General features: G+C 43.0%; 2 protein-coding genes across 3 annotated transcripts in view; both read right to left on the bottom strand.

Moving 5' to 3' along the window:
* lin7b (lin-7 homolog B (C. elegans)) overlaps positions 1–4966 on the bottom strand; it is a 77205-nt gene extending 72239 nt beyond the window's left edge. Inside the window, exon 1 of the mRNA XM_084329396.1 lies at positions 4676–4966. Within this exon, the coding sequence (XP_084185522.1) occupies positions 4676–4751 (76 nt within the window). The 5' untranslated portion in view covers positions 4752–4966. The remainder of the gene's footprint in view (positions 1–4675) is intronic.
* A 591-nt stretch (positions 4967–5557) lies between these two features.
* snrnp70 (small nuclear ribonucleoprotein 70 (U1)) lies at positions 5558–22329 on the bottom strand. Of its 2 annotated transcripts, XM_084328947.1 has the most exons (10): positions 22134–22329; positions 21593–21746; positions 21426–21488; positions 21162–21216; positions 21012–21076; positions 18953–19015; positions 17714–17795; positions 10230–10331; positions 7524–7623; positions 5558–7407 (listed from the first exon to the last, which is right to left on the bottom strand). In XM_084328947.1, exons 2-10 carry the CDS (start codon positions 21737–21739, stop codon positions 6366–6368), a joined length of 1719 nt encoding a protein of 572 aa, XP_084185073.1. In that variant the 5' UTR covers positions 21740–21746; positions 22134–22329; the 3' UTR covers positions 5558–6365. The 2 variants fall into 2 exon arrangements, with proteins under 2 accessions (XP_084185073.1, XP_084185074.1); XM_084328948.1 differs by lacking the exons at positions 17714–17795; positions 18953–19015; positions 21012–21076; ... (2 more) ...; positions 21593–21746; positions 22134–22329 and adding exons at positions 10456–10573; positions 15659–15722.
* Between the last annotated feature and the right edge of the window lie 2590 nt (positions 22330–24919).

The following is a 24919-nucleotide window of genomic DNA, read 5'->3' as shown; positions in this document are numbered from 1 at the left end:
AAAGAGAAGTCGCCTATTCTCAGTCCTTGCCCCACAATGGTGGAATGAACTACCCACCCCAGTTAGGACAGCCGAAACACGTCCAATCTTTCGCCGTCGACTAAAGACGCACTTCTTCAACCATTATCTGAATTAAAAAAAAAATTAAATAAAAATCTAACCCTAACTAACCATACTGTCATGCACTTGTCCTAATAAACTAACCTACACTGTAGCACTCAACACTTTGATGAACATTGTTACTCAGCTGATAGAGTTGTGCTCTTCCTGATGGCTTGTCGTACAGAACTTGTAAGTCGCTTTGGATAAAAGCGTCAGCTAAATGACTAAATGTAAAATGTAAATGTAAACAGGTATAGTAACCTTGATAGTATGTTCATCTTAATAACCTCTATCCTTGAATTGAAGTCCAAGGGCATTACTGTCCATCTCTCTAAGTCTCTCTTGATGTTCTGATTTATATGTGTATAATTCGCCTCAAACAGCTTCCCCACCCCTCTCGTGATATTCACCCCTAGGTATTTAATCTTGTCCATGTCCCACCTTATCCCGTACTCCTCCGTAATTTCCGTCGTTGGGGTATAGTTCCATGCTAATGTCTGTCTTTGTCACGTTTAGTTTGTATCCTGAGTAGTGGCCATATTCCTTCAGTAGATCCATCAGTGCCGGGAAGCTCTTGTCTGGTTGCCTCATGTATACTATCACGTCGTCCGCAAATAGGCCTAGTTTGTATTCCGTTCCCTTTATCTCTACTCCCTTGATGTCCTCGGTCTGTCTGATCAGTTGTGCCAGTGGTTCTATGAAAACGTCGAAGAGCGTTGGTGAGAGACAACATCCCTGACTGGTAGCCCTCTCTAATCTGATTCTATCTGTCAGGCTGCCATTCACCTTAATTCTCGCGGTCGGCTCCTGATATAGTGCCTTGATCATCCTCATTGCCCTCTTTGATATTATTGATGTATACATCTTATAATCCACGTTGAGTATGGACACAGGCCTGAAACTACTACATAATTCTCTATCCTTCCCTTCCTTCGGTATCGTGGTGATTACGGCTTCCTTCCACGAGGGAGGCATTTTGCCCTCTTCCATCGTGTGTCTGAATGCCGCTCCTAACATGGGCGCTAATTCTGCTCTAAATGTCTTGTAGAATTCCGATGGGAATCCGTCACTCCCCGGAGATTTGTTGTTTTTAGCTCTACTAATTGCCTCTTCCAGTTCCTGTTCCGTAATTATTTTATTTAATTCTTCATTCTGTTCCCTCCCTATCGATGGTAACTCCAGCTTCTCCAGAAAAGTGTCTATTTCTTCTTCTCCCGCTGTCATTGGCTGCGTGTATAGTGTCTCATAGTATTCTCTAAATGTCCTCTCTATTTCAGCTGGGTCCCTCAATATTTCATTAGTCTTTGTATCCCTTATTGTGTGTATCGTGTTTAACTTCTGTTGCGTCCTGATTCTCCTAGCCAACAATCTGGTCGCCCTTCGTACCCCCCCTCATAGTATGTCTGTTTCATAAACCTCGCTTTCTTCTCTATTTCCGTCAATAATTCCCTATTTATCCTGGCCCTTACTTCTTTGATTTCTCTGAGCGTTTCCTGTTCTTTCGATATCTGGTGTCTCCCCTCTAGATCATTCAGCTTCCCTATCAGATTGTGATATGTCTCCGTTCTGGCCTTCTTCAGTAGTGCTGTTTTCTCCATCAATTTCCCCCTTATCACCACCTTCAGTGTGTCCCATAGAATGTTCGGGTCGACCTCCCCGTTGTAATTTTCCTCCTTATACCTGGCTATCTCCTCCTTAATCTGACTCACCACCCCCTTGTTTGAGATTAATTATTTAAAGCATTAAAATAAATTAATCTAGATTAATCTATGGAGTGCAAAATCTTCAATCTTAGCGCCGCGGATATAAGAAAGAGGTCAGCTGAGTCAATGTTGATGGTTTTGTTGAACATTTGTATTTCACAGGAGAGAAACTGTATTCAAAGAAAGCTATTAAAATAGCCTTTGAATAAGGGCGGCTGAGTGGTGCAGTGGGCAAGGCGCTCGCCACTAACGCAGGAGATGCTGGTATCTAGCCCAGCTCTCGGCGTTGCTGCCGGCTTGGCCGGCCGTCATACTAACACAATTGGCACTGTTAGAGGGTGGGAAAGCCGGTGGGTGGGGATTGGACGTTGTGGACAGCGACTCCTACAGGTCGGTTGGGTGATGCCGGTGCAGCGGAAACAGGACGTATCGGGGGCAGCGTGAGCCTCCCACGCGTTACTCCTCGCCACTGAGAGTTCGAGCTGCTGCGGTGAAAAGATGCGACAGGCTGCCTCCTCGTGTACCGGAGGGAACACGTGATGCAAGGCTTCTATCCTCACTACAGCCGACCAGTGGGAGGCATAGTCTATCAACGTTCAAGAGGGAAGAAGGAGAAAAAGTGGATAAAAAAAAGAAAGTCTTTGAATCTAATTATACAACGGCATGCAAATTTCTCGATTCTGATTGGCCATTTACACGTCTTTATTGGCAACAATCCACGGTCCTGGGCTCAGGACCCGCCCACAACCGAATCACATATCACTCCCCGGCTCACTCCGGGAGAAAACAAGATCGCGGACAACAAATGGATATGTTGATAGCACCATAACGACTAAATATGAAGTGATTCTGTCAAGGGGAATGTGTTAGTCCTTTAAACAATGTTGGATGATGTAATTGATGGGTCTTGAGTCAATCTAGAACAAAAGAAAAATCGCGGATTGATTGATTGATTAATTGATTGATTTAAATTTCTACTTCCTTCCCACTGACTGCAGCGTTCACTCTCACACTGTCCGACGCTGGCGTACCCACAAACACACACACACACACATACACACACACACACACACACACACACACACATACACACACACACACACTGTGACACACACACACACACGCACACACACACACACACTCTTTTGTTGATTGGTTGATTGCTAATTTTATTACTGTACCCCTGGTTTCCAACTGGTTAAGTTTAGGCTAAAAGAAATAAATAAAAAAATAGGGCGAAGAAAACGTTTTTTTCCTATAGGGCGAAGAAAACTTTTTAATTTGTTTTACCTACTTTATATAGAAGCATCTAAGAATGAAGTTCTATGGAAAGTAGGTCTGCATTCCCTTAACAATTGTGTGTATTGAGCCGTACTGTATTGTACCCATTCTGCATCTGGTAATAAAATTTTCAATCAATCATTCCAATAATACACAGTTGGATGTGTTAGTTGGTTGGATGCACTTCAAGCTGCTTCCACATGAGGCAACTTCTCTCAATCATTCCAATAATACACAGTTGGATGTGTTAGTTTGGTTGGATGCACTTCAAGCTGCTTCCACATGGAGGCAACTTGTCTTTTTTGTAGTTGTGGGAACTACTTTTTCTGGCGGATGGTTTTTTCAATAAATCTTCGATTAATGTGTGTTTATTGTATAGAAATAAGGTTGGATGAATCTGGCAGTTGTATAAAAGCTTTACACCACTTGCAGTCGTGATTTGTGACCAATAAACCATGCCTAGGGGGGTCTAACGACCACCCCTAGGCATGGTTTATTGGTCACAAACCACTCCTGCGCGTGATGTAATGCTTAAATATACTTTCTTTGTGTTGATTTTACATTAATTCCATGATTTTACTCAAGTAAATATCTGTTACAAGCTTCGGTAGAAAAATGCTATTTTTAATCTAGATTAATTACAGAAAATTGTGAGATTAATTAGTTACATTTTTTTAATCTATTGACAGCACTAGTTAAAATACTAAAATTATGAGTCAATGTAGTCTCTCAAGCCAGCCGCTCTTCCATAATCCTCGAATGCTCCAGACAACACTTCTGTCTTGACACTAGTCAATAAGATTCAACAATGCATAGTACAAATAATTATCAATGTGATAGTTCTCCACTCCTGCCTGTTGTAGTAAGCATTCTTTTAGTTTTTATTGTAACACCTGCCAGGCGTTGCACAAAGCAGCCAACAATGCAGTTTAACAAGCTAGTTCACAATGCTGATTAATTAAACTAAGACCACAATGCTTATGTGCAGAAAAGAAACACGTCTCAGGCTTCTTGCAGTGGGGGAGGGTGGCGGGGTCACGCACCTTATGGCAGGTGACGTGTTTGCAAATTGCAACCCCAGAATAAGGAACCCGTTTTGAGTGCAAAATGAGTATAATTTGACTCCTTCCACTGAGAGCTATACTCTAGATCGTTTATATTATATAACGTAGCCCATTTCTCTGCTGTTCCGTTATTTGGAGTGTTTGAAGGGTAGCCTACGTATAATGCAATCACTAGTACAGACATTGTTGGGGTATCTAAGCCAACCAGGCTGCATGGGCTCCTGGCGAACTCACTAAAGACAGAGTGGGTCACAAAGTGCCGCAGGTCACAGGTCAATGAATCAGTTTAACCAACAAAAGCAAATCTAGTAAACCGGGGAATGTGCTGCTGGGGACGTGACTAGAGTATTTACAATCGCACTAATCCGCTGCTGAGGGTCCAGGGAGAAATACACTATGCGTGGGTATTGGTTAATAATATCACACCAGGGCAACATCTAGGCTGGGCTTTCCCCTCAAGCAGCTACTTTGGAGGTTGCAACATTGTTGCTTTATGAAATTCTACAAAATTATGTACAAAGTTACCTCTCTCCAAGCAAAGCGGCTCCGTCATTGTCGCCATGTCCACCTCCTTCCCAGAATGATAATACGATGACATCATTGCGAGGCTCCTTGTTTCGACACTGCGGTGGGTGGACGGTTCTCGTCGGCCGGACGCGATTGGTGGGTCCGGGAAGATTTACAAGGATTTCCCCCCCGGATTCAATGGACTGCTAAGAATTATAGAACGATATCGCCGCTCTAAATGCGTTGAAATTATGGATGCACAAGGTCGCGACTCGCGAGAAGTAAATCTAAGCGGTTGAATGCCTAGAGAATGACTGACGCTCACGGATACTAAGGGAAATAGAAAAGGATACACGCAATCCAAATCGTAAGAACATGGGGCAATTTCATTCGTCCATAAACCAGTCACACAAACACGTCAAGTATATGCTTCCATTGGTGAGGTAGGCAGGACATTGCAATGCCTCGCATCCGTTCAGATTCACAAAAAAATAAAAACACACACAAGTCATAACAGTTTTGCACACATTAATTTTGTTAGTTATTGAGATTCAATTTGTTTGAATATGGCCACCAGTGATGACATCGTAGACAATTTAGACATTGAATCTGTGGTGTTAATTACAGCTCCATGAAATTGATGTAGATTGGAAAAATAGCAATAACTCGTCTTCTAGCGACTGCTACCTTATAATTTAATTAAACTGTAATTAACACAAGGATTAAATGTCCACGATGACATCAATGGTGGCCATATTCAAACTAATTTAATCTAAATAACTGTCAAACTAAATTAATGTGCAAAACAGTTTTTGGATGAGATTTTGTGCAAAATAAAATCACATCAATTATCCAAAGATTCTCATTTTAAGTCCACCAAGAACAGATATTGCCCACAACTGCTTTTTAAATAAAAAAAGAAAAACAATTTTATTCCGACAGAATAGAGATGCTGAACAGAACAATTCCTTTCAGAGGAAGAATTTTACAGTGTGGGGGGCAGGATATATATAATTTAATCAACATTGTATCAGGCAGAACATTTCTGCCAATCTGAAATTCAGTTATGCATTTGTAAATATCTGTATCCAATTGAGCAAGATTTAAATGGGCTGGTCTCTGGTTTGGAAAAATTGGAAATTAAAGGCAAAAAAATTACACATGAAACCCCAAAATAAAAACAAATGATTAAAGATCATCCACTTCTACAAATCTGAAGAAATAGCCTAGTCCTTGATGCCGCCGCACCCCCCCCCCCCCCCCCCCCAAAACAAAAAAAGGTACGAAAATAAAGTTATGACAACCCAGTTTGAAATTCTAAAATACAACATTTGGTGGCACGGATTAGTTGAGCAGGAGTAAAGCATTTCACCCGCTTGGAGAGCCGATTATAAACAGTCAATTATTTTTCGTACAATATCCAAGTGGACTCTTCCTAATACAAACGTTTGTCAAATTAAGATACTAGAGTGAAGGGTCGATGTAGACTCATGATCTTGGTGCTATGGAAGCTCAGAAATTACCTGGGGTTCCTATGCCTAAAACGCCCTGTAGCAGTCACAACAAGGCAGTCAATCATTATAGTATCATTCTCACAAAACGGGGGGGGGGGGGGGTAATGCAGCTTTAAGCATGCAACTATATGTTGTGTCTCATTGTGAGAGAGCGAGAGTCTGCTGAATTATAAAAAGAAAAATGGGTGGCTGGGTCAGAACTCCTCTCCCTGCTCTTCAACCGCCACCTTCAAGCCGTTCTCGTTGGAGCCGTAGCCTTCACCCGACTGTACAGACTCCTGGTCCATCGTCATCCCATCCTGGCTGTACTCCTCCGGAGGCTGCTTGTCGCCCTCGTGCCTGTCGCCCTCGTGCCTGTCGCCCTCGTGCCTGTCGCCCTCGTGCCTGTCACCCTCGTGCCTGTCACCCTCGTGCCTGTCACCCTCGTGCCTGTCGCCCTCGTGCCTGTCACCCTCGTGCCTGTCACCCTCGTGCCTGTCACCCTCGTGCCCGTTGCCCATGTCATCCTGGGGGCCCATGTCGTCTCGCGAGAGCATCGGCCCGTCATCCCTCCGTTCCCCACCTCCCCGTTCCCGGTCCCCACGATCTCTCTTGTGCTCCCTGTCTCGCTCGCGGTCTCCCCTGCGCCTCTCTCGGTCTCTGTCGCGGTCTTTGTCCCTGTGGCTGCGCCTACGGTCGCGGTCTCTCTCCCTGTCTCGGTCCCTGTCCCTGCCGCGCTCCTCTAAGCCCTCAGCCCCCTCCTCGCCCTCATGCTCCTCTGGCACCCTGTCGCCTGCCTCGCCAATCACCTCTGCTGGGCCTACGCTGCCCTCCTCCCCCCCCTCCAGGCCCTTGCCCCTCTCTCTGTCCCTCTTCCGATCGCGGCTGCGACTGCGTCTCTTCCGGTCCCCTCGGTCCCCTCTGTCCCCTCGGTCGCGGCTCCTTTCCCTGCTGCCCTCCCCCGGCCCTCCTGCGCCACGCTCCCTCTCCCTCTCCCTGCGCCTGCCGCCGCCCACACTGTTCTCCTCCCCGGGTGCGGGCATGGCCCTGTCCCCCCTGTCCCTTTCTCGCGATCGTGAGCTGCGCCGACGGCGTTCACGGGAACGGGACCTCCGTCGCTCTCCGCGGTCCTTGTCCCGCTCACCACGTTCGCGACTGCGCTCCCTTCGCTCTCCTCCACCACCACCACCACCACCACCAGCAGCACCAGGACCAGGACCAACACCAGCACCAGGACCACGTTCCCGCTCGCGATCCCTGGAGAGTGAATAAGAATGCCACCAATATTATTAATGGCATACATGGCACGGTACCGATCCAACATTGAGTAGCTGCTCAAACATGTGGAGCATTTCGGAGACAAAGCAACTCACCCTCCAATGGCCCGGTCATCGTAGCGCGAGGCATCGTCTCGGCCAGAGTGCTTGATGTTGACATCAACTCCGCCCCTTCTGGTTCCACCCAGTCCACCGCCTAGTTGGAAATGGATACAATAACCACTAGCAGTGAGTAAAGGTAAATAGGGCGGAAATCACCAGCAGCCCCCAAAGCATCCCTATGGCTCAAAGATCTCATGTTCTTTTTAAATCTGGAGAAAATTAAATACAACCTAAGGGGGTCTAGTGAAAAGTTTGAAATAGTTTGGGGCCCTTTTATTGGTTACATAGCCAAGCTAAAGACACTATAGGTCAGGACAATGAGAAGGAAGGATGAGTGAGAGAGGTATGCGTTTGTATGTTCCGTTTTCTGTTGTGTATTTGTAGGATTGGGTAGGACAGGGGAGGGATAAGGGGAGGGGGGGGAAGGGCGAAAATACAAAATGTGCCATTCAATGTGTATTGTATTCCACTGTACCTTAACAGTTTCAGTGCCCATGACGTCATATGACGTTTTATCAGCCCAATGCCTGAATGCCCACGACGTGTATTAGCGTTTTATTTTTTTATTAGCGATCTGATTTCATATTTCATCAACCGAGTCTCCCGTTGGTACAGCAGCTCCTCCAGCAGTTCAGAATGGAAAAAAGCACCCCCTATCGTCTATCCCTGTGTAACTGCAGGTCAGTCGCTTAGACTGACCTGGGATCTGTAGAGGCGGAGCCAGCTGGCTCCTTGAGCTGGCAAGCTGTCTGCTCAACATGGAAGTCATCGTGGGACGGGAATCAGCCTGGAATATATATTCACAGTAGCCAATACTCAATCAATAAGCGTGATCGATTTTTGGAATGGCGATCAGGAATTGGAATGATTTTTTGGAGAACATCTGATCTGAGGTAAGGAATCTATTTTACCCGTCTTGGGATAATCAGAGTTGTATTCACTGAGATCTCAGCGTTTGCCCTATGTGTGATGTGTCTGTGTGCGCGATCGCTGATGAGGAAATCAGAGAATCGATTTTTCAGCTCGCGGCCCCAGCGTGCATACGTACACATACTATCGATAATCTAACGTTTATTTGAAAACTATTCATAAATAGGCCAAAAAATTACAACGTTTGTGTATTCTAGAATATTTATATTTTCCTTGAAAACGAGGGCTAAAAAAACAATCCGCTTCGACAATGTTGACTGGAAAACGAGTCATTGATAAGCGACGGGCAGATTAGACAGCCATAATTTAAAACATAGATTAGGCGTTTTTAACGCTAACATTGAAGTGGATGGTGGGCATTCAACCGGTAAATCAAGGTTAAGCTTGGGCTCTGAAAGTGTTAACGACTAATAAATACATTAAAATAAAAATAAAAATAAAAAAGTAAATAGGGCGGATCTGAAGCCTGTTATAGCAGTGGTAGCAGAATGTTATTTTTGTGCGTTTTCACACGAGCCAAGTATTCTACCAGGCACCTTAGTACCTTACCAGATTGGTAATGAAATGCAGAGTATATTTTTTCCTATTCTGAAAATCATAACTGCCAATACCAAAGTAGATAGTAGTTTCATTTATGGTAGAACGTGAAAGAGCCCTCAGAGGTGTCGCACATCGAGACTACATGCACCTCTCCCGAAATGTAACTGCGCATCAGGCGATGCAGAACCGCAAGTGCTGCAATTGGCCTACTTGCCTTGCATTTCCACATTTACCTTGCTCCCAATGTGAAGGAGGGATTATCAAGGTGGTCTCGTGGAACTGTAAATGCTGGTACGCCCACAGCTAAAGAAGTCTAATTGAATGATCCCAAGCTCTGCCCTCTTCTTTTTTTGATCCACTTTTTTTTTCTCTTTTTCCATTTTCTCCCTCCCAGCATGGTGTTATTCACAGTCAAAGATGGGAAACATTTTTATAATAATTTATATTCTCCTTTGTTACTATGCTTGAGTAAATTGTAATGAACCAGACACAATATTTCTGACACTGAATAAATTCCCTGAGGTCCATAGATGTCCCTAGATACCTATGAACATGCAAATGGACCATGTAGAAGTGGAGCAATCTTCCATTTACTTGGGTATGTACTACTTTTAGGCGAATTTTCTGAAAATATGGCTGGGGCTTAAGAGGTTAATTACAGCTCAATGAAATGATGTAGATGAAAAATAGCAATACCATGTCTTATAGGTAGGGGTGTAACGATGCATCAATTCTAATGTGATGATTCAACTGCATTGATTTCAAAATGTTAAAATAGATTATAATCGAAATAAAAAAATGTAAATAAAAAAAAAAGTTTGTTTTTATTGACCTATGGTCCATTCATGCTGAGTGAGTCAGTTCTCCCAGCCACATTTATGTATTCAAAATTTTGGGGGGAATTAACTGATGGAAAATTTATCAAATCGTGGTCAAATGGAGATTTCACGATTTGTTTTATCTAATCTAATCGTTGTAAGGTCGAATCGTTACACCCCTAATTCTAAACCCACTGCCTTATCAGAGAGAAATGTATATTAGGCTTTGTTCACGGGACCACAGCTGCATGGACCACAGATGAAGCTAGGAGCGATCTATTAATATTCCATACATTTTCCTGTAGCTGCAGCAAAGACTGGAGATCCAGGAGCTGCCGGATGATACAGGTCTATAGAACTCCTACAAAACCTCTCCAAGAGATAGTTACTACTGCAGAGAAAAACGCCTCACCCAGCCGGCGGGGATGCCACCCCTTGACGGTGCGGCCACGCTCCACGTCCACAAGCACTCTCCTGCCATCAATCTTCTTCCCATCTGCATGCTTGTAGGCAGCTGGAGAAGGAGGGGGTGGGGAAGAGAGGGGGCAGACACGGAGGTAGGGGAGGGGGGTAAGTATGGAGTACGGCTGTATCACTGTGGCCAAGGAGACAAAAAAAAAGTACATGGTTATACTGACCAGGAGCAGGTGAGGCCGAGAGGGCTGCTCTCTGGGTAAAAGCCTGTGGGTATTGTAGCTGACCTCCTTCCACCACACCCATATACTGTACATCGGTCCTGTAGAAGTCCACATACACCTACGGTATGTTGTGAATATAGCCAAAATAATTTTTGTGATGTCAAGGGAGCTTCAGGATATTTAACTTTTAAATGAGGACATATTATGGGAAATTGATTTGACGCCTAGTCTTTGTATAGACATGGCAGTCTGAAATGTTATGTAGGTACTGGGGAGGGAGGGGACAGGGTTTGAAGTCTAGGGCTGTTACAATTACAATCTTTTGGGCTTCATTCTTCTCGCACACAAGTTTTAATGCAATAGGTAGCTCTTACAGGCAATTTTTTTTTACAGGGCAATAATTTTTTTTTTTAAATACACTGCATACCTTGTTATTTTTGCTATTGGATATTGCTATTGGATATAGGTAGCCAGGAAATAAACAATTTGGTGTGTGCAGATTAAGTAGAATACTATTCCCATCTAGTTTATAAATATATAAATGAAAGGCAATTGCGATAGCTCTTTCATATGATATTGATAATACAAACCAAATTACACCTTAGACATTATGTCTGTCGTACCCCAATTTATTTGCTTTAGCAAGGTTAGGCTTAAACACACGGGTAGCCACAGTATAGTAAACGGATCATTTTCATGTCGTGTTCAGAGGCAGTTTTAACATTCATCTTACAGTTATCCTAAGAATAGCTCCTAATTGGATGCAAACTAGAAGCTGCTAACGTAAGCCAAAGGTTTCAAAGAAACAAATAAGTTGAGCAGTTAACCGATATAATGCTGGACTTCATCACAAGATATTATGTGCTTGGTAAAATAATGAATAGTCTTAAGTATCATGATGTTCCTTTAAATTAAACGGCACACCTTTGCATGCCAGTTTGCTGCAGGCGTGGGGCTGGAGCATCATGACATTGACAACCAAAGACATGTTCAGGTTCCTGTGGCAAACTGGCAGGGTTTGCCTCAGGTGAAAATCCAACTCACTGTTCTGCTACTTCAAGACCTACCAGCTTCATGTTCTCTACGACAGTTAATCATTTAGTTCAGATCTGTTGGAAAGAGTAGTTTTGGGGATGGTGAAACCTACTTGTAAAGGCTCTAAGGTGCCGACTACCACCCAATTTAAAAGACACCAAAAAACGATGCAGATTTATTTTGCATATAATCACACATGTACACATTAATTTAGTTCCGACAGTTATTGAGTAAATACATTTCTATATGGCCACCAGTGATGTCATTGGAGACATTGAATCAGTCCGTTGTACAGCACCATGAAATGTAGATGAAAAAAAATGGCACTCTCTCATCTTATAGGGACTGCTACCTTATTTTGTTCAGCTGGAATGTCAATGAAATAACATCGCCAACTGTCGCAACTGAATTAGTGTACAAAAGAGTTTGACGCGTGCGAGATTATGTGCAAAAGTCAGCACTGCTTCTTGGTGAAGTGCCTCTTTAAGTACTTCAATAAAGCTTCATTGGGGATCCCTGAACCGCAGGGGGCACTCACAACCCCTTAAAGACACATTACTGTGACGGCCACGCAACAAACACGTTTCAACCACACCACATTCTTAGTGTAAAATTGCCTTTAATCTCAAACAATATTATAGATTCTAATGACTTAATTTATAAACATGATTGCCAAGTATAACATTGTTTAGGTCCAATATGGCATGGCATAATATGTTGTGTAGTACTTTTAAGTACTACGGTTAATCAACGGTGCAAATTGTTCGTTGCGAGAACATGTCGAGAAATACCCAGTTTGCCTAGAGATGGGGTGGAACTTCAGTGTCTCTTCACACCCTACGTAAGTTTCCTTAATAGTGAGGCACTTCACATTACACTTTAAACCATACAAAAATGGTCACAAATGGCTCTGTAAATGTAATGCAGCTTGATGAGGTCTTTTGACGAGTAATAAATGTGACCGATAAGTTATAACCCACCAGAAATTTGCTGCAAGTCATCAGTTATAAAATAAACCGGTAGCTATGAACCGTCAACAGTAGCTCAGCATTTCACTTAAACAAATCAAATCTTCTTGCCGAGAACCTTGAGGCAGCAAAACCAAATCACCTCACTTACCACAGAACGTCATACAACCTGCATTGCATCAGGTGAATTCTCTACCAAAAGAGACTTGAGCTGCATGGCAAACTATGCTTTGGTGACAGAGAACCTCGTTATTATATTCAGATTTTAATGATATTGTCAGAATACAGGGTCTGCTAAGGCAATTTATACTAGCATATGTTCCATAAGCATAAAGTATAAGTGTGAAGGTGTTTGGGGACGAGGGTGAAAGTCATTGTTAAGACGTCGAGTTTCTCTCATGGCTTAGCTTTGGGAACCGTTGGATTGCATTTCAACTTTAAACTACCTTACCACCACCTGGACTTGAGCTCAACGTGCTGCGACGAACCACGGACAAAGGGGGGGGGGGGGGAACGACGACTCCCGTCTCTGGCATGCGTTTACAACTCTAGGTTCTAACTCAAAATACACTCCCGTTATCTTACAGATCAGTCTTGGGGTCCATCTTTTTATGACCGAAGAACTCTGCGAGATCCTGATGAACCATCCTGGCTGCTACACTGGTCTGCTGTGGTTGACGATCCCAAGGGGGCGGGCCTTACAGTGCCCTCATTCTTTATGTCCAAGAAGAGGGACTTACCACAAACCTCTTCACGCAAACGTATACAAAGGTCTGAGGGCCTTACCAAAACCCCTCACTCAACCTGAGGGCCTTACCAAAACCCCCTCAATCACAGCAAAGACAGAATGCACATACTATCACGGCACCTCACAAAAGTATGGTACATGGGGGGCCTTACCAGAACCCCTCAATTTCCTGGATTTACTTAACGTGAACGATTCCCTTAAATAGTAGGGCCTTACCAGAACCCCTCCATTTCCTGGATTTACTTAACATGAACCATTCCATTCATAGTAGGGCCTTACCAATACCCCCAGTCTTAGCTTATCTCATCGTTTTAAACATGAATGAACAAACTAACCTAAGTGGAAATGGAACGTTCCTCACAGGAGTTGCCTTACCACAACCCCCCAAACAACTCTCACATAGGGCCGGTACATACTGACCTACTGTGTGGTCAGAAGTTTCTTGAAAAAAAATAACTTGCTTTTTAAATAGGACTTGACTATCCGGTTTCGCATGCTGTAATGTGTGCCTTATTTCTCAAACCTTCCAATGTCTGTATACATTCATGTCCTGAGCTATGCGAGTGGGATTTCTGTATAGCCTCATCTTACTACTCTTTTCTGCATTGTGCTGCATTACCCAGATTACTAACCATTAGTTATGTAGTGGATGCGTCAGTGTATGAGTAGAGTAGCCCATGTCTTGGTTTTATAAAAGAGTCCCCTCATCTGCCTATTCTATTAAAGCCAGCTCAGTGTGCAATACACATCCGCCTAATGTGCCAACATTTGAGAAATTGATGGCAAGCTATGCATGTTATCAAGCTACTGTCGGTTTGAATTCCGAGAGGATTTCTAGAGACTGCAAGGAGACTTAAATATCAAATTCCAGGCTAAGAAAGTCAGGTCGGCACCCTTATGCCCCTTTTCCACTGCATGGTACCTACTTGACTCTACTCTGCATTTTCGGTTTTCCATTACCAAAGTACCTGGTACCAGGTACTTTTTGGGTACTTTTTTTTAGTCCCTGCTCTGTCGAGGTTCCAAGCGCGTGCCAAGCGAGAACTGGTACCAGAAAAATCACGTGAAACACTGCAGACCACTGATTGGTCAAAAGAGAGACGAGTCACTCGTTGGAGTCTGAACGAAAACAGAAAGCCGCCATCTTTAATGTCTCGCATAGGATTTCATTATGTTTGCAGCAGGCACAAGTGCAATAAACAAAGGATAGTCACTGTGTATTCTGCCTCATTTATTGATTAAACAAAACAGACATCAACACAATTAGCCACAGAGCGGAGAGTTTAGTCTCGCAAAAAGATCGCTGACTTGTTAAGGCTTAAGCTTGTTGTTAGGTTAGGTGCTAATGTTGTGCTAGCGTTTTAGCATGGCTATCGTACATAGCGTGATCAATATAACTCGCTATTGATTGTTTGTATGAGTAACGTTAATGCTAGTAGAATACACAACGTGAGGTAATCACCATCCATTTTAAACCGGTTATTACCTAATGCTAACGTTAGCAAATAGACACGAGACTGGTAACGTTACAGCTTTGTTGTTAGCCTAATGCTAACGTTAACGTTAGCATAGACAGCCTAGCTAACGTTACAACGCTTGTAGAATAGACACAATGAGAGGTAACGTTAGCGTTAGCAGAATAGACACAACGAGTCTCGTTAATGTTGTTGTTGATTGAAAACTGTGTTTTACTCTGGCTTGCGCCTAGCTCACGGACATAGCTATGCTGGAGCTCTCAGAGCTATTGAGCTCTCAACTGTACACCAGCAGCCCCGCCTCCCCACACAGAGACAAACCGAGTACTTTATTTTAGTACCTGCAGTGGAAAAGGAACGAAGTACCAGGTACCTAAAGCGAGTAGAGTAGGGTAGAGTCGAGTAGGTACCATGCAATGGAAAAGAGGCATTAGTAATGTCTTACCCTTAACCTACACTGTGAAGGTCTTAACCTACACAGTGAAAGTTTGATAGACTTGGCTTAAATCCCTATTTTCTTCAAGTGTCACTTTAGTGTGTCACTTCATAGACAGGTTTTTCAATTAACTAATTTTTAAGAGGCACATTTACTGCAAACATGCTCTCCATAGACAAAGTGTTCCTTTATTCATTCCCCTGGGGAAATTATGCACAAAGCATAATAAGCATTTATGCTTTATGGTGCTGTACTGATGAATAATCTGCATCACTAGTGCTACAACTACAAGTCCACACTACCTGAGGTGGCTTTAACACAAAGGGCAGATTAATTGGGCACCCATCAATACACTACGGCCTGGGGGCGCGTTCAATGGTCAAAGCTCAAAGAAATGCTATCGATTACAATCAAAGCTCAGGCCTTGCATCGAAGAGAAAAAAAAGAATAAGTGCTTTGCCCACTGAACGTGGCTCCTCTTCCCTAAGTAGATGGAGGGTGGAAAGAAATCTTACCCATCATACAAACCCATTATACCAACCATATACTGAGCTGTGGTAGTAGGGTGTAGATGTATCATAACCTTCATCATCATCTGCAAGCCAGCTCTGGCCAATAGCCATCACAGATTGGCGGCTGCAGTGGCAATGAAAACAACACACAGTTAATACACTGCAGGAGCACCCGAAACTCCCTATTCAGCCCCCCCCCCCCCCCCAGTCAGCCCCCACACCCACTCAGTCAATCCCTTGCCGTGACAATGGCAGGGGCGGTCAACCCTGGTCCTGAAGAGCCCCGCTACTCTCAACTGGACACCACTTGAAAATACAAGAACCAGATCTAGTAGTCAGTGATTGGCTGATTGACCAGTCATTTACACTTTGAACAACGATGCATTATCTCCACTGTGGCATTAACCACTTAAGCCTGAGCCATAGTCAGAAAATGCACCTAATAGTAGTACATACCCAAGTAAATGGAAGATGCTCCAGTTTCACAAGGTCCATTTGCATGCATTTGGTATCTAGGGACATGGACCTCAGGGAATGTATTCTCAGTGTCAGAAATATTGTGTCTTTTACTATGCTCGAGTAAATTGTAATGAACCAAAAAGGAGAATACATTTTTTTCCCCCTTTGACCAGAGGTGAAAAATTCAGTTCATTCAGCACCTTCTTGAGATCAAGTGTCAAATCTAAGCAAAAGAATAAAGGGAAGATGATTTACAAGTTTTTTTTGTAGATACAGTACTGAATTTTGCCATCCGGACACATGCAATTTTAAACATGAATATTATCAACGTGAATTAAATCTACTTTAAGTACAGTTACTTTTGTATGATGTCCATAGCTTCAACGGATTGCGACACAGAAAGGTAAAGAAACAATATACGCTGTATTTTATGGCAATAATGTTCCGTTTGTTTTACCCCGTGAGATATAATCACGAACATAACGTTAGCCCTGGGTCTCCTCTTATGACAACGATTTCATGACAGCTTAATTTCCTCGCATTTCCTAACACTTAAAATCATGGCAAACAAATGTAGTGCTGAAAACACACGTTGACTGCTGTTTTTATAGAGTCTTGAGTAAATTTGAAAAAGAAACGCAACAATAATTAATACGGATCGATTTATGGACATGAAATAAATCTTGGGCTTAATATAGGCTTGAGAGACTACCGTCCTTATCCGGAAGTAAAGTAGAATCAAGCTCAACGTGACCAGGGTTGAGGACCACCGACAACCCTAACCTGTACTATCCTTAGACATTTTTGCAAACAGAAACCCAGTCAAATCTTGTGGTGGTCAATGTGTGACCTTGTGCTTACCATCACGGTGGAACCGGGACACCTGCTCTTCCACAGAGCTACCATGCCTACCAATTAAAAAAAATAAAAATACTGCCCTATGTCAGGCAGAGATGTTCAGGTTTACAGAGGAAACAGGCTGAGATGTATTTCTGCATGTGTGGCTTTCTACCTCTCACTCCTCCCACCTACTTACACCACCCCATCCTCCAAACAACCACCAAGGCGGCATACATTGGTAAAAACCTACGGTGTAGCAGTAGACCCCACCCTTCACGACCACACCAGTATCAGTCACCTGATCATGCTCACCAAACAAGACACGTCACACAAACCTCCGACTTTCGTCTTGCTCTAGACATGCAAATTGTCGACAATATAGGCACAAATTAAGGTTTCTTTTGACCATCTATAACTGCACATGTTGGCAAATAATGTTTCCTACAGCAGATAACTACTTGGGGAGGGCATAGAAAAGTAGCTATTCTAGAAAGCTGCCATTCCACCATTCAATTAAACTATATAACCAAGTGCAGAAAATGGCATTTGACTTACACTATTAAAAAAACGTACTTACTCTAATAAAACTCACATATGCTATTAAAAAAGGGGATCAGTCCTTTTAAGAGAAGGCATTACCAGATGTCATTGCCAAGTGCCACTATTAATGTATTGCATATTACTGCAATATTGATCCTTGTAATTGAGATTCTGTGTACATGTCATCCACATAACACAAGATTCCCATCCAAGATGTAGTGTTTTGGCGGGGTCCTGGTACTCACAGTGCATGTCCCGCTCATGTTCGTATTCGATGAACGCATAGCCTCGTGGCTTCCCGGTGCTCTTATTGTAGACGATATAGATCTGGAACAAAGACAGAGGTTTGAGGTTGAGCATGCGTTTTGAGTATCGACAATCCAGCAGTACTAGAGACGGGGTTCCTACACAATTTCCCTTTTTTAAATGCCATACTACAGAGCACATTTGTCGCTTGTCTTCAAACAGTTATTTTAATTAGATTATATTTACCGTGTAGTTTCAGTTCATAAGAAGGGTCTGTTAAGTATATTTACTAGAATCCTTTTCATAAATGTAATTTTATGTTTGCTTCCAAGTTTTCATTTGATCAATGGTCATGTCATATGACTATAGTATCCATTATATGTACATGACAGAAAATGTGCTTTTGATCACATTATGTTAATAACAATAGTAATTAGGGGTGGGTGATACAAGTAACTTAAAATAATGTGACGATATTTGGCCCTCGATATACATTTCAAGAATGATACAGCAGCACAATATCAAAGAAGAAAAAATACCCACAAAAAGGCAAAGATTATGTTTTTGTTCACAGAATTTACACAAGCTTCTTTAGCGAATCTTTAGTGCGAGTCACAAACTGGCTAATTGCACATGAAACAATGTACAACAAATGACATAGTGCCTCTTTAACGCACACTGAATGCAACAAGATTATCATTAACCATTATGTCCCCAGTGGAAAGTTGTTACCATCTGCAATAAAAACGATCAGATGTTTTATCCAATAAGATAACGTTTTCAGTCTGTTCACCCCATTCCTTTTTATTTCAGTCAAATGAGATTCAAGCCAAAGGGGGAAAAAAGGTTTTATAAATATAAATACTTGGCATCACAGTATCAATATAATAACATATAGAATATTGATTACTGTATACCGATTTTTTCCCCCAATCACTAATAATTATATTATTATTATAATAATATTACAAGAGGATACTCTTCACAGAAAGGACAGTTCAGACTAAAACTGACTGTTGAGTAAAGGTCCATTAAACATAATACTGGTTTCCACATCTTTTAACTTTTAACACTAAGTGGCTTACACAGTTACTATCAAGGGCAAGCAATGGTAGTAAATGTATCAGACTTCACTGAAAACCCATAATTTGTTTTGATACGATTTGCAAGTGATGGGAATAATTTCCCATACTTTCCTGACAAGACACAAAAACCCTGTAACAAATCAGGAGACTCACCCGTTTGATGGGCCCATACACCTCAAACTCACGGCGAAGCTTGGACTCTGTGGTGTCATAGTTCTAGAGAGAATGAAAATGGATAAATTTAAGGGCATTACAAACCACCATAATGTAAAACATCCACACGGTAGTGCACTTATCAATAATCGATTAAAGGGGACATGTCTTGCTATTCCTTTTATTTGGGCAACTTTACACAATTCCTGAGTCTATTGAACACATCTGTAAAAAAAATCAAAAAATCCCATTGTTTTGTATTTTCTAATCAAGTATTCAAAAGCAGCATTTTTCCACTTCAAGATTCCAAGCTGTTTTGGCCTGGCTCCGCCCATACGCGCTTTGAGTGACAGTCACCCACAGTCTGCGACTGGTAGACAGAGAGATAGAGGGGGATAATAATGAATTTCGCCACGGGGCATAATCCCACGGGACTTGGGTCGAGGTTGTGTGTAAAACGTGTGCGCTTCCCCGCACGCCGGTCAAGGTTGTGTGTAAAATGCATGCATGCTTCCCCGCACGCCGGTCAAGGTTGTGTGTAAAATGCGTGTGTGCTTCCCAGAGAGAGAAGCTCATGTCCCTCTCCCTCTCTATCCATCTCTCTTTCGCTCGTTCTCTGCCGGCACCCTCTGTTTGAGGAAGTAATTCCACTCGCTCTGTTGTTGAGCGAATTGTTGATTGTGGGCCGGTGACTACAACCAGTGCCTTATTCACATCAGTCAAATCAGAATGGCTCAGGCCCCGTCCACACGAACGCTGGGTTTAATGTAACCGTGATTGTATGTGCGCAGTTGCACTGTTCGGCCACACACAACCGGGGATTTGCTACACTGCAACCGCGGTCTTTTGAAACCGGTGGCCAGGGTGGAGTTGTGCGGTTTTGCAGTTGCGTGTGGGCATAGCAACCGAGGTTATTCCCAGTGTTTACAGCAGAGCTGTCGCAATTATTCCCCATGTTCACGGCAGACCGCGGGGTAGAGAGATTAGAGCAGAGCCAACTACACCAGTGTTTACAGCAGAGCTGTCCCAAGTAGCGTTATATGAAAATGATTGTAACAAACTTTTGTTCAAAACGTATCGTCTGTGTTGAAGAGTGTTGTGATCGACTGATGTCTGTTGACGCTCAGAGTAAACATGTAGCTGCAGCTAAACTAAACTCATGTGTTGTCAAGTTATTGTTATAAGGAACCCAGTCCAGACTGCATCCCCATAACAATTGTTTGTATTGAGCCGTATTGTATTGTACCCATTCTGCAATGTGTTAAATAACGTTTGCATCCATTCATTATACTAGCGTTAACGTTACATTATTACGTTAGCATTTAAGCTATATACTATACATAGAGAATGCCATTGACATTAGCATGTGTAGCTAACAACACCGGAGATCTTTTTTGTGAGACTAAACTATCCGCTCTTGGTGGTAAATTGTGTTGCTGATGGTTTTGTTTCATCAACAAAATGAGAGGCAGAACACAGTGAATGTATCCGTTTGTTTATTGCAGTTTCTTTCTTTGCTGAAAATATATGTTCCGTTGGCAAAATGATCAATAGGGTCCAGCTGTGCTTCTAAACGGGAAGTTTACTTCTTCTTCTTCAGTAAATTAATGGCAGATCGCGACCCAACGGGAAGTTTAGTGAGCGTTCAGTCTTTTCTGATTGGTTGAAATGGCCTTCATGTCTGAACAACATCGCCGCCTACTGCTTTGGCATTGTATTACATTGTACTGAATGTATCGGTTGCTGGGTTCCAGCTCTGCCTGTGAGTACGCAGTTATACACGGTTGTCCACCTGTGTTCACCGTGTGGACGGAGTTTTATTTTTTCAAACTTCGGTCATATTAAATCCAAACTCTCGTGTGGACAGGGCCTTAGTTGAGTGAGGGAAGATCTTGTGAACTCGAGACTAGACTGATGAGTCTAAATGATAATTAGACACACAGACCACATTGATATAATCCCCCATTGCTAGGAAACAATGCTAAACACTGGAAAAGGCCATTTATAAGACAGGACCTTTAACCAAAATAGACATCTTATTCACCACCATTATACTTACCACTCGTGCGACAAACAATGTCTTGAAAGCATCCCCTTGTGCATTAGCGTCATTGTGAGGATCCCCTATAGTGAGGAAGATGGAGGGCGGTTAACAGACTGCCATTTCCAGTCTAAAAAGGAGTTTGTACGTTTAATGTTGGAGACTTACAAAGCTTGAGTTCTTCCTCCACCACCGTCTGCCGCCTTTCGATCTTCTCCGTCCTCTGAAAAACACATTTGAAGGAAATGTTGAATGCATAAAAACGGCTCTCAGGAACCAGGTACGCACAAGACGGACAGCTTCTCTACCAACAATGACCATGGTTATCAGCGCCATATTTATCACAAGTCATAAGTGTGTGACGTTGTTATGGCTCGATCTAAACAAACAATGTTTTGCTAGCATGTATACATTTTTATTTTTTAAACTCACCTTTCTCTCCAACCTCTCGTCACGTGTTTCGGCCCTTGTTGGTGGAGGGGCATCTCTGGGGTCCTGTTCGGTACACAAAGTTATCAACAAAAGGCCATACAGCACATCTGGCGATGATAAACCACAAGCAAACAAGCCTATTAGTAATGTGTGCAAGTCCTCTGTACCTCGAAATGCCTTATGAAGGGGGCAATGCCACAGTAAGGCTGGTTGTGATGCTTCTCGTGGGGAAGCTTCTCTAGCTGGGGTAGAAAAGGGATGGGGTCCCGCGGCGCAAAAAGCGCCAGCAGGTTCGGAGGTAAAAACTGGGTCATTTTTCACCTAAAGCGGCGGAAAAAGTCAAGTTAGCGTTAGTGACACAAGTTAAGATAGTTTGAACGACCAATAAGGCGCTGCCAGGAAGTAAGCGTTAATTTGTTACTGGCGCTCAACGTATCTCGTATATAACGTTAACATTACATCCAACAACAGAACAATATCGCGTTTAATTCCCACCTAGTAGCGCGTTAGCCAACGTCAATCACTGGCTGACATTAGTTAACGTTATGCATCTTCATGCAACACACCTTGCAGACATACTATAACGTCAACGATGGGTAATATAAAATATAACGTTCAGAGAAAGGTTGGAAAGGCCAGCTCGGTGGCTAATGTTAGCTTAACAGGTTAGCTAGGCCTCGTTATTTAGTCAAGCAAATTCTCACTCACCTCAAATCATTCAACCGTCGAACAACTCTTACAGCCTGGAGCAGGCGACGACGAAGAAAAGTATAGTCACTACTCTACTTCCAAGCCAATTTGTACCCAGCAGCAGAAATACAACTTGAAATAAAACGGTCGAACACCGTTAGCAAGCAACACAGCGTGGTTCTGTGAGAGAAAAGTAGCTCGTTTTGTGTCCTCCCCAAAATGGCGCGCGTTATGCCATAAACTGACTGCAGATGACGTAAATCGCGAGTTGTCTTTCCTTCTTCCTCGCCCCTGCCTCTCGTTGACGGTTCGCAATTAACGGAAGTATATCGCCGCCTACTGTACAATACGGTGTGTGTCCCATAGATAAAGACTAGATTGATTGATTGATTGATTGATTGATGAATGAATGAATGAATGAATGAATGAATGAATGAATGAATGAATGAATGAATGAATGAAAACTTTATTTAACAGATTGCAGAATGGGTACAATACAGTACGGCTCAATACATACAATTGTTAAGGGGATGCAGACCTGATTGATTGATTGATTGAAAAGTTTATTAACAGATTGCAGAATGGGTACAGTACAGTACAGCTCAATACATACAATTGTTAAGGGGATGCAGACCAGAGAAAGACTTTCGACTTGTTTACATCAGGGTCCCCCATTTTCAATTCATCATAACATATATGACATACATGACATACAGATAGACAGTACTGCTACATCTATACATTTATGACATATCAGATTTGCAAATACAGTACTGTTTGTGATACAAAAGTGTCCAGAAAAGGAGTGTATATACATTTGGCATAGAAACTGTACATTGGAGGAGGTTGGTTGGGTGGGGTGGGGTTGGGTGGGTTGGGTGAGGGCTGTACATTGGAGGTGGGGGGGGGGGGGGGGGGGTTGGGAAGGGGACACACACATTTTACACTGTACATTTGAATATTGACAAAGCCTTACTTGGTCATTTACTGTACAACTAGGTTAGGACATTTGTAGGGGCCAGTTTCGAATTGCAGTCTCACGTAGGTGTTTTTTGAGAGTGTTTTTGAACCTGAGAAAGACGTTTGTCTTGTTTCCATCAGGGTCCCCCATTTTCAATTCATATAGACATTTATGACATACACAACATACATGACATTTATGGCATAGGGACATATAGGTATTTAGTACTGATACATTTGTGACATAAACGGTATTCAAATATACAGTACTGTTACCCCTAGATCCTGACAGAGTATTTACATATGATGGGGAGGGGACTGTACATTAGGAGGGGGTGGGTGGGTGGGAGAGAAATATACATACGGCGGGGAGGGAATATATACATGCGGTGGGGAGGAGACTGTCTATTAGGAGGTGGTGGGGGTTTTGGGCATTTACGGTGGCCAGTTTCGAATTGCAGCCTCCCGTAGGTGCTCTTTAAGAGCGGTTTTGAATGTGGGCAGGGATTCACATTCCTTTACAGCTTTGGGTAGGGCGTTCCACATTGTTGTGGCATAATTGCGAAACGTGTTTAGTCCCTTGTTTGATCCGAATCTGGGTTTAACATGATTTGTTGAGCTTCCTCTGGTTGTGGTATTCACTGACCTTTGGGAAGTATTTTGACATGTACATGGGCACCCCGGTCGTATAGTGTATCTTGTAGACCAGGCCCATTGCAAGTTGCTGTACTCTGTCGTCTACTCTAAGCCATCCTAGGTTGTCAAAGTGGGCAGGGGTGAGGTGGATTCTGGGGTTCAGGTCAAGTAGTAGTCTGACCAGTTTGTTTTGTGATGTTTGTAATTTTGTTTTAAGCGCCTTTGAGGTGCTTTGGTACCATGAGGTGCATGCATAGTCATAGTACCCTTGAATGAGTGCTCCTGCCAGAGTCTTCAGGGTATTCTTGTTTACCAGGGAGGAGATCCGGTACAAGAATCTAGTTCGTTGGTTGACTTTTTTTATTACATTGGATGCCATTTTGTCACAGGAAAGATTTGCCTCTAGGATGGAACCCAGGTAGGTAATTTCGTCTTTCCTTGTGACAATATTGTCACCCACTGTAACTGAGAAGCCGTCGGTCTTGCTGAGTTTGTTATTTGAACCGAAGAGAATGGACTCTGTTTTGCCCATGTGTAATGATAGTTTGTTATCAGCGAGCCATATGCAGATTTTGCCTAGTTCCGAGCTGAGGGTTTTTTCAACCTGCAACTTGTTCTTGTCAGAGACCAGCAGGGCTGAGTCGTCCGCAAACAGGAACAAGTTGCAGTCACAGGCTGACGACATGTCATTTGCATAAATTAGGAAGAGTAGCGGTCCTAGTATGCTTCCTTGTGGAACACCACAGCTCACTGTGAGGGGGGGGGGATAGAGTACCGTTTTCCTCTACCATCTGTTCTCTCCCCTCCAGGTAGGATTGCATCCAGCTCACTGATAAGCTATCAAAACCAATTGCTTTTAGCTTGTCCATTAGAATGGAGTGATTGACAGTGTCGAAGGCCTTTTGTAGGTCCAGCATGACCATGCCGCAGTATTTGCCCGCGTCCACCTCTTGTTTGATGTGGTCGTTCAAATAGAGGAGGCATGTGTCAGTGGAGTGGGACGTTCTGAAGCCAGATTGAAAACTTTATTAACAGATTGCAGAATGGGTACAATAGTATGGTTCAATAATCATAGCTGTCAAAGATCCCGTTTTTCCCAGGATTGTCACATATTTCAACCTTCCTGTGCAGGCCGGGGCTCCACTCCACTGGTCAAATTACTTACTCATTGATAAAGAAAAGCAATGTCCACAGCGTAAAGTAGTTAT

Source organism: Notolepis coatsorum (assembly GCF_963971535.1).
Source record: "Notolepis coatsorum genome assembly, chromosome: 14".
NCBI classification, from domain to species: Eukaryota; Metazoa; Chordata; class Actinopteri; order Aulopiformes; family Paralepididae; genus Notolepis; species Notolepis coatsorum.
Note: the sequence above shows the minus strand (reverse complement) of the source record. Positions and strands in the feature narration are given on the sequence as shown.

What these genes read in the sequence shown, in the direction of transcription:
- snrnp70 (XM_084328947.1), bottom strand. Translation starts at nt 21,739, where the DNA reads ATGACCCAGTTTTTACCTCCGAACCTGCTGGCGCTTTTTGCGCCGCGG. An exon ending in GTGGCATCCCCGCCGGCTGG is followed by an intron (nt 7,624 to 10,229) that starts GTGAGGCGTTTT and finishes ATTTCCAACTAG; the next exon opens with GCGGTGGACTGGGTGGAACC. An exon ending in GATGACCGGGCCATTGGAGG is followed by an intron (nt 7,408 to 7,523) that starts GTGAGTTGCTTT and finishes TTCACTCTCCAG; the next exon opens with GGATCGCGAGCGGGAACGTG.